The sequence below is a fragment of the Stegastes partitus genome, unplaced genomic scaffold, assembly GCF_000690725.1.
Source record: "Stegastes partitus isolate 25-593 unplaced genomic scaffold, Stegastes_partitus-1.0.2 Scaffold237, whole genome shotgun sequence".
Classification (NCBI taxonomy): Eukaryota; Metazoa; Chordata; class Actinopteri; family Pomacentridae; genus Stegastes; species Stegastes partitus.
Genome location: NW_007577968.1, coordinates 335,629 through 345,020, shown reverse-complemented (window position 1 = coordinate 345,020; position 9,392 = coordinate 335,629). Strand labels below are relative to the sequence as shown.

At 43.5% G+C, this 9,392-nt stretch overlaps 1 protein-coding gene across 1 annotated transcript in view; it reads left to right on the top strand.

The window, feature by feature from the left end:
* The window catches only part of gpat2 (glycerol-3-phosphate acyltransferase 2, mitochondrial), a 43,177-nt gene that overhangs the window by 21,013 nt on the left and 12,772 nt on the right, over positions 1-9,392 (top strand). The window contains exons 12-18 of the mRNA XM_008281572.1: positions 1,033-1,163; positions 1,308-1,378; positions 1,649-1,809; positions 1,925-2,028; positions 6,255-6,439; positions 7,009-7,086; positions 8,388-8,510. Of these exons, the coding sequence (XP_008279794.1) occupies positions 1,033-1,163; positions 1,308-1,378; positions 1,649-1,809; positions 1,925-2,028; positions 6,255-6,439; positions 7,009-7,086; positions 8,388-8,510 (853 nt within the window). The remainder of the gene's footprint in view (positions 1-1,032; positions 1,164-1,307; positions 1,379-1,648; positions 1,810-1,924; positions 2,029-6,254; positions 6,440-7,008; positions 7,087-8,387; positions 8,511-9,392) is intronic.

Below are 9,392 nucleotides of genomic sequence, written 5' to 3'. Positions count from 1 at the left end.
AGAGGACACGACGACGTCACACGCAGCGAGCGTGCTCAGTGTTTATGGAAGTAAACATGGATGGTAACGGTGGAGCGTATCTGCCACTCCCCCACCGCCACCGATGGAGGAAACAGAAGTGTGAGCGCTAACTAAACTAGCATCAGCAGCCAAGTACTGCTGTGTGTTCTGGACACTTCCACCCCGTCAGAGCGCTGCCCCGGGGTGGAAGTGTCCAGAACGTGCACAATCGCACCAGTCAATTCGGCGTGAAATCCAGCGATGCGTAGTGTTCTAACAATACACTAGTTATTATAACAACTATAAACAATAAATATTAACAACTAATGAGCCTTCCAGCATCAAGCCCTCCTTGTATCTGGACCTCCGTCTTGACAATCCGACAGCCTTGCTATCCGACATAAAAGAAGGTTTTACATTTAGTGTCGGATTATCGAGTCATGACTGTTTTCATAACGAAATGGAATAAATATGTGCAACATTTTTCCAAGTATCCACGGGTGTCACCAACACTGAAGAAAAAATAGTGACTGTACATACTATAGATATTCTACTCCTTCTATTTGTAATGTGTGTCTCCTGTCTGCTTTGTATAAACACAGTCTGCGGTTCACTCAGCTGTTGGTCACTCTATGATTTAATTGTTGCACAGAGAAGCCCAGAACTGTTTGTGGTTCATGCAGACAATTTATGTTTGACTAGATTTTGAATGAGACACGTAGAACGATGAGATTTTGATGTGATGTCATGATTTGAGGCTTATATTTGGTCCAGACTGAACTCTGTGTCACAAATAATTACTTCAGGGACTGTCAAAAAAATTAAAAATCAGTTTTTCTGTTTTTACAGTTTCTGGCTTTAATACATTCTGTAACATGTCTTTCAAAAGTGCTGGAAAGTTTTGGGTTTTCAAAGAGTTAAGAGGCTATTGTTGTACTTCTATCATAAGCAAGATACCTGATACACCCTAAAATACAGCTATGTTAGTTAAACCTGATGTCTTTGTCTTCTCCTCTCACTTTTTCTGTGAAGAACTGAAAGCGTGTTCGGGAAAAGGAACATGTCGTGGCTCCTGCCTTCTTCTCATTATGCATCTGAACTCGACCAGCCGGGTCATCCAGACAGAAACCTCAGCGTTGCCATCATCCATCACCTCATCTTCTGTAAATCCATGATTATGCACTCCTACTGAATAGTAAATGAATCTTTGTGAGCTGCTGTTTTAATTGTATGCAAATTGTGCCGCATTATCTCTGTGTGTGTGTGTGTGTGTGTGTGTGTGTGTGTGTGTGTGTGTCTCTTTGTAGCTGCAACTTCCTGCATGGCTGTGATGGCCACCGGTGTCATGTCCAGTCTTTTGCTGCACAGACACCGCAAGGTACATGCATCATCCCAGTATGCATCATTCCTGCGCTTGGTGCGTCTGCCAAGCTAATTTCCCCTCGGTGCTGTCAGCGTTACAATTTGTCCCTCTAAGCGTCCGTCAATACTCCAAGACGCTCATAAACAGAATTGGTTTTCGTGCTGGTGTAGTGTAGTGTCAGAGCGATTTTCTGAGTCATACCCACCAGTCTCTTACTAGCGTCACCAGATGGTTAATGCTCGCGTCTGATTTTGAAATTAAACTTCTCCTTCTTCTCCTCCGCAGGGCGTGAGTGTGTCTGGCCTGTGTCGTGACGTGGACTGGCTCGTCGACGAGCTCTTGTTGAGGAACAGAGACGTCGGCTTTGGAGGAACTTTAGCCAACGTCGTCCGCTACTCCCTCTCTCTGCTCGGCCCTCACCTCATCATCGCCGCCGTGCCGTCCAGGTGAAGAGCAGCAAAAGCAGTGTTGCTCATCAAAAATGCATTTTCCCCTTTCAGTGAGACGTCTGTCTCCATTAAAGCCCTGTCCTCCATTTGGTCCATGTCTCTCTTCTTCTAGGAATGACCCTTTCATCATGCCCCGTCCATCCCTTGCTGCCACACTTCACCTCTTCCTCCAGGCCCAGACTGTCACGCACACCTTTATCCTGGAAGCAGTTGGAGGTGGGTGACTGCACATATTCTATGTAGCGAACAGAACTTTTCACTTAAGCTTAAATACCATCTCGGGGCCGCGTGTTCTCCAGGCACCTTATTTTTTGTGGGAGGCTTTGGCAGTGGCTCTGACTGTTGGCATGTCAATATGGAAAATCAGTTTGAAATATGACATTTTAAATTATGAGAACTTAATATTCGTGATTTTTTGGGAATACCAAGTTTTTGAAGAGTGTCAGGGTACATGCGGGGTACGTAGTGGTTTTTTTTCTACACTTAAAAACAAGCAAATCACATGCGGACAGATCAGCAGCTGAAGTTCTTCAGGAGGCTTAATGGCACCTCGTTATTGTTTATTATTGTCCTCTTCATTCTGTTTTTGTGATAAATCAAGTCTTGCACCTGTAGCAAGTCAGTGGAACACAGAAACCTGGCAGTAGAAGGATAGCAGGAGACAAGCCTCAGATTTACAGCAGACGAGGTCTTCTCCAGGCTACCTTCTTCTTCTTTTGACTAAATCCAGACCTCTTTGAAGTCTGTTATAAACTCCAAAAAATGCATGCAGTTCACAGGAGCACAAGTCTTTGTTATTCCGACTCTGACCTATGAAAGTCTAGCCAATAACAAACTGCATTATAAGTATTTTGGGATTTGTTGGAATGCCCGATGGTTTTACAGAACTCATGCTGAGAAACGTACTAAAAACAAAGAAATACTAAAAAAAATAAAATCGATGTACCAAGAAAACTTGTTAACTTGAGCAGGACTTGTTCTTCATCTCGTGAAAGAAAACCCGCCAATCAACTACCTAAACACCTTAAAATATAACAACCATCACTGTTAGTCTTTGTGTGAGAGAGAAAACAGCTTTGTATGAATAAATTGCCATGTGTCATTATATATATCAGCTGCATCCTGAACACCGCCTGGCGAATAATGTGGCAACCAAACAGTTTGGACTCTTTAGGGCAGAGACACCAGACCTGTGGGGGCCTCCGATAATCGGGCTTACTCTGGCACTCAGATTGGGTCTGAGGAGTCTGGAAGTTGGGTCAACACTTGTGCCTCTTTTTCATGTCCCTGGAGCCATCCCTGAATGGTTTTTGCAGTGTGGCGGGGAGCATTGTCCTGCTGGGGATGGAAGGAAACGCCACTGCCATGCTTGGCCTACAAAGATGCTTATGTAGGTGTCAAAGTAACATCCTCACGAAAGCCAGGAGCCAAGGTTTTCTCCAGCAGAACATTGCATTGTAACAAGATAATCAATGTTGTTCACTTGTCGGTGGTTTTAATGTGGCGGCGGATCGGTGTATGTGTGTTGTTTTTTTTCCCTGGTATTTCTCGTTATTGACGACTTGATTTCAGTTCCTGAACACAGCTCAGCTACCTAAAATCAGGCGTCCTTGAGGACAGCTAGCAGGATTCCCACCGGATGTCCCTGAGCACGACACTGACACTTTCATTGTTAGTAAGCCTTAAAGGGAAAACACTGAAGTGACAAGGTTTAGGTTTAGAGGACTCAAAAACACATCATCAAACACTCTGAAGAGAGGGCACGACAAGCTGTGCTGACAAAAGGCAGAGCCTCTCAAAGTGTAAACCAGGCAGTCAAACAAAGAGCGACAGCAGTCAAAACAGAGGTGCCTTCAATACACAGGCAGAGTAACACGGAGGCACAACAGGTGACGCTTTGTTGCTGCTCTTAGACTTTCCACGTATGCATGTGGCCCAGCAGGGGAGTCCCTGAACAGAGCTGTATCACCAAATATAAGTCGCTGCAGATGGAAATTCCTTCTTTTTTTTTAGTGATAGTGACAGGTCAGACGGTATAACTGGCGGGAAAGTGGGGAGATGGGAGTGGTTTGGTGTGAAATTACAGGGTGAGTGATGGAAGAGCATTACGACGAGAATGAATGGAGAGTTAATACATTGAAAAAAGTCACACAAGTGTCTGCGATAGCGTCTGTGCTCTACATTGACTCCCTTCACTTCATATGCAAGAAGATTTAGTAATTATAGCATGTAGCTTCCTAATGGCAGCATACTGTTACTATTGATATAAGCGGAAGTGTTGTGTTTGTGTAGATGTGTAGAATTTAATTCAGCAGTGCACAGAGTCTCTCACAACTCAGGGTTATGAGAGAGAAGCTCCCCCAGCAAATGGACTGTCAGTATTTATATTCTTCTGATCACGCTACCTATGGAGGGGAAAGTTCTCTCTGTTCTGGACAGTTTGCTTTTTTCCTGCCATGGGAGGATTGTTTTGAGTTTCGGTATCACCTTGCGTAGGACTGCATCATTAGTCTCTCTTTCATCCATCATAGGAATGTGGTTGGAGTATCTCTCTAAGAACTCCTTCACAATCTCAGCTAATAGGCCACATGGAGAAACAGAAAAACAATCCTCAGTGTTTTTCCATCAGTTTTATCTTCCATGTGTTTTTTTGTTTGTTTTTTTTAATAAAAACTGGAACACATTGATGCTTTCCTCTCAAAGTCCATAATAATCAGCATTTAGGATATCAGCCCAGTGTCCCTACTAATTAGTAGGAGGATTGTGCTGCTCGCAGTTTATTTCCAATGCTGTCATTCATTGTCAATGAAGAGACGAGGTGCTCCAGATGTAAGAGTGTGGAGGTCGGGGTCGTGCAACAAGTCAGACGTCTGCCTTCTGTCACAGACCTGCAATAAATATCACTGTTTTGTTATCCCTAATCATGATTTTTCTCACATCTATACTTGTTTTTGTTGTCCAAACACAAGAGGTGTGTTAGAAAAGTTCCAGGACTGGTGTCATAAAAGATATCTTTCAAATACCAACTACAAGTTTTCCCCCTTCGAAGTAATCCCACTTCCCCAACCTTCTCTGCCGCCATGCATTCCTGGAAGGATTCTTTCGGGATCCTCCGCAGCTCCATCATCACAGCCATCTTGATGTCGTCCGCATCTTCTAAACGGGTTCCCTTGATGACCCCCTTGAGCTTGGGGAAGAGGAAACAATCCCTCGGAGCCAGGTGGGGTGAGTAGGGAGGTTGCTCCAGCACGGAGATGTTCTTCTCAGCCAGGAACTGTTGGATGCTCAGGGCGTCGTGAGCAGGCGCGTTGTCATGGTGAAGCAGCCACGACTTGTCCTGCCGCAACTCGAAGCAAACGCCGTAGGATCTCTTTGTAGACGTGCTGGTTGATCATCTGAAGGGGAAAACTCGTAGTTTGTTATTGGGTTTGAAATAAATCTCTTGTGACACCAGTCCTGGAACTTTTCTGACAAACCTCGTAGCTTCACTCTAACTGCAGATGTTTCAGAAAGCTAGAATTTAATATAGAATATTGGCATTTAACATATTCCAGCATTTAGAGTTTGCAGAATTGTCCAATGCCATTGTTCTCTCCTGGCAACAGGCTTGAGAACATTGCATAACACATGAGAAATGTATGGTAATCATCTAATGGCAGGAAGCCTAGATCCCAAATCCTCACCAGAGTTTCATATCAACTCCTGCTGACAGGCAGACTGGCGTGAAGCCATAGATACTGTAGCCCCATTTTAGCATTGTTGGTGGAGGTAAAAATAATGTGTTTTTGAAGTACAGGAAGCTACTTCTCTTGCATGATTCATTCATCCTGCATGACTTGTTTTGGTTGTATAGGAAGTGGAGCTGGTGGGCAGTGGGCTTTGTTCTGCTGAGAGCCTCTGTGTAGAATAGTCATACATGGGTGCTCACTTCAAGTGCTAGAAATATGTTACATGAGCTGGGATATATTTAGCTAATGATATTGTGTTGTATTAATAAAAACGAATCTGGGTCACTAATTTAAAGACAGATGTAGTTAAACCTCTTCAGCCTCCGTAATGGATTGTGTTGAAGATTTGTCGTTACAGGTTTGATTTTTTCTTTTGAAGGCTTCCACAGTCCAGAGACACAAACAGCCTGGATGTCAGAACTTTCCCACCAGCACATGACAAAGCAGGATAGAAGGGATTAAAAGTACAAATAAAGACGTAACACTTACTGTAAATGGCGGAAATCCTAGATTACTTTTATCAGCAAAATCTCATCAGCTGATCCATCATCCGAAGAGAGCGTCCTGTGTCCTCACATGGTTCAGCCAAACATCCTGATGGGTTTTTTTTTTTGTAGCATGCAGACGTCCCTCTGCTTTACCTCCAATAACACACCTGTTCTGTCATCGTATGTAAGAGCTGGCGGCGTGACGTTTGGGTGTTTTTGTTCCTAGCATGTGCGGTGTCGGCCATGCTGTGTGAGGTGGCTTTCAGCGGCGTCAGCAGCAGGGTGAGGAGCGACGGCGTGCAGGGGGACGAGGTCAGAGGGGACATGGAGTTTGATGTGGTGCTCTGCCAATCCAACCTGACTGAGAGAGCCTTGCAGCTCTGCCATCTCCTGCCGCCGGGCTTCATGCCAGTGAGTGTTTGAATTCATATCACACACACACACGCCCAGTGTGTCTCATTCAATGGATGTTTAATGGAGCTGAACAGCCATTCATCCTGCTCTGCTGCCTCTATCTCAGGCAGAGAGAGGTTTTGGATTTTGTGTGTGTGTGTGTGTGTGTGTGTGTTTGTGTGTGTGTGTGTGTCTGTGTGTGCCTGTGTGCCTGCCTGTGTGTGTGTGTTTCTGTATGTACTTGCTCCATCAGACTGACTTCAAGGGCTCCGAATCTGAGCCAGAAATACTGTTCCTTTCTGTTTGCCAACCTTTCATTTCGGCACCTGCTCTTTCTTGTCTCTTATACTTGCAGCGATGTTTCTCACCCCATTCCTCACCGAAAAATATCTGTGCTGCTCTCATCCCCCTGCCGGCCGCGTCTCATTCTCCCTCTATGATCTGCGCTACATCTCTACTACACACCTTATGCTCTCTGTCAGCTGTCTAACTCTGCGCTGCTCAGATATGTGACGGGCTGAAGCTGTTGGTGCCTTTAACCTTGCTTCACCAGTGAGCTCACCCATTCTCTCTCTCCTCCTCTCTAGCCCTGTCAGTCGTCCCAGAATTTCGCTCTGGATGCCGTTGACAGTCTGGTACGCTGTGGCATCCTGATCATGGAGGAAGTAAGAGAATTTTAACGTTTCCAAAAGTTGTGCTCTGAAACCCTGCATAATTTTAAAGCTGTGCTGTCTTTTTTTTTTTTTTGGGAAGATTTCAGTATTCAAAAGACGAGTCGATCTGGCCGGCGTTTCATCTGCAAATACCCTTTTAATGTTAGATTCAACTCTTCAAACACTTTGTCTGAATTTAAGTATTGTGAAACACTCAGTAGCCACTTTAATAGAGTCTAATGCAATCCATTACCCGTGTTCTTCCATAATGTTGGCAGTTTTTGACTCTCTCGTAAAGGTGCTACCAAATCGACTGTACAATATCTGTAGTAAGGCAGCCACTAACGAGTATTTTACCAAATGGTCAGTTGATCTAGATGACTGATAAATAGAAGCAACATTTTATTTAAGCTCATTTTACTTTGATGAACTCTATGTCATTGAATGATGCAGCACATTTGGAAATGTAAACACAAACCTGTACAGTTAATCTCGCAACTCCAACATGATAAAGCTAAATTAAAAACAGGTTTACTGTTATGAACTCAGTAGTGCAACTCCAGAAGAAATCACAGTTTCTATTAAACCTCTTAAAGTGAGATTGTTTGGTCTGTGTAGGAAAGCAATGCAGCACAGTCATGGTGGATAGCAAGGACACATTAGAACAGCACTTTGTCAACGTATTGTGTAGTTGTTCTCTGGCTTTGGTGGGTTTTTAAAAGAAATGGTTAAAAATAGAGTCATCGTTTTTAACTTGTGTATGGTCAGTTTGTCAGACACTATGAAACTAGGGTTTTAGCAGGACTTTGCCGCTGCTACCACATCTAAAACACATCTAAAACTGGAGCGCTGACTGCAGCTGACCAATGACTGGGGCCAAAAACATTTGTCTGAATAAACTGAAGTACAAAAACACTACTTGGTTAAAAATATGAAAATTAATGGACATCATCTATTATTCCAACTAATGACTGCAGTTCTAATTCAGAAAGTCATAATCTTCCACTTTAAAGGTAAAGTATAGCAAAATACTGCTTTTACCTATAACATCATTAATGTAATTGAACTTAAAAACTCCCAACAGCGTGATTAAAAGGTAACGCTGTGGAGCATTTTAAGTTAAGTGTTCCTAATTAAGTAGCCACAGACTGCATGTGGTAGTTTTATTCATTGTCAGTTATAAATAAATTAATAATCTAGAGCTTAAAAATTAAACTAAATGTTTTAAAAGCTCATGGGTGACAGTGTTGGAGAGCTCAGTGTGAAGTCTTCACATTGCACTGGACTCACATTGTTCCCTGCTTCCTATGCAGATTCCCAGGGACCATCCCGTCTGTGACTTCTGGAAGAAGGAGGGTATTCTGAGCTGGACCACCACTGACGACCCCTACCACAGCGATTCTGACTGCGAGGAGCAGGACCTGCGCTCCTACAAGGTACAGAGGAGCATCGCCGGGCTTCCTTACAGTAAATACGATCGGACAAACGCTCTATGACGGTCTAACCTACAGAAGATCGCACTCAAGGTGACTGGCTCCAGGGCACATACAAAAATACCAGAAACACCACATGAGAAAGAACTTTGAAGTCACTAAATCTCCATTACAAAAGCACCAACATAAATGAGTCATGTAGCTTGAATGCCAAACAGCAGTATGTGTCGGCTTTAAAAGAAGCCCAACTGTCATGACCGCTACATGTGATCTTTCAAAGAAACATGAAGCAGCGAGCCCTCTTCCAAAGGGACTAAGCAACCAGCGCTCAAAGGTGCAGGTGCATCAGTCATAAACACTGCAAAGTGACTTTGAGGTGACAGTCTCAAGAGTCATGATGATATAAAAGTGAGAAGAAGCAACAATCACAGCACAGTGACGGTGATAAACATACACTTCAACAGAGCAGCTGACAGCTGGGGAAAGATCATCAATCAATTAGGCACTTTTTTCTTATTTTCAGCACGTCAAAGTGAAGTGAAAAGAACATCACATTCATCCTCTTTTTTCTTTTTTTTTTAAACTAAAAAAATGACTAAAATCTTGGAGGCATTCTGTTGGTTACACGACAGGAAAGGTGAGAAACAAGCATTTTTCTGTGCAGCGTTTACATTCCAAAGAAAGGATCTATTGCTGCTTTGGGTATTGATATCTCAAAATGCCTTATACTGTTTGAATCGTTAGACGTTGTGCTTTCAAGCGATGTACAGTTGTGTGTTCACTCTGAATGAGCCACTTAACTGTACGCTGAGGAGTTAGCAGCAATATCGACAGTCAGCAGACGTGTGATGTTCTGTTCCTACATCTGAAGCCAAGTCCTTGAAT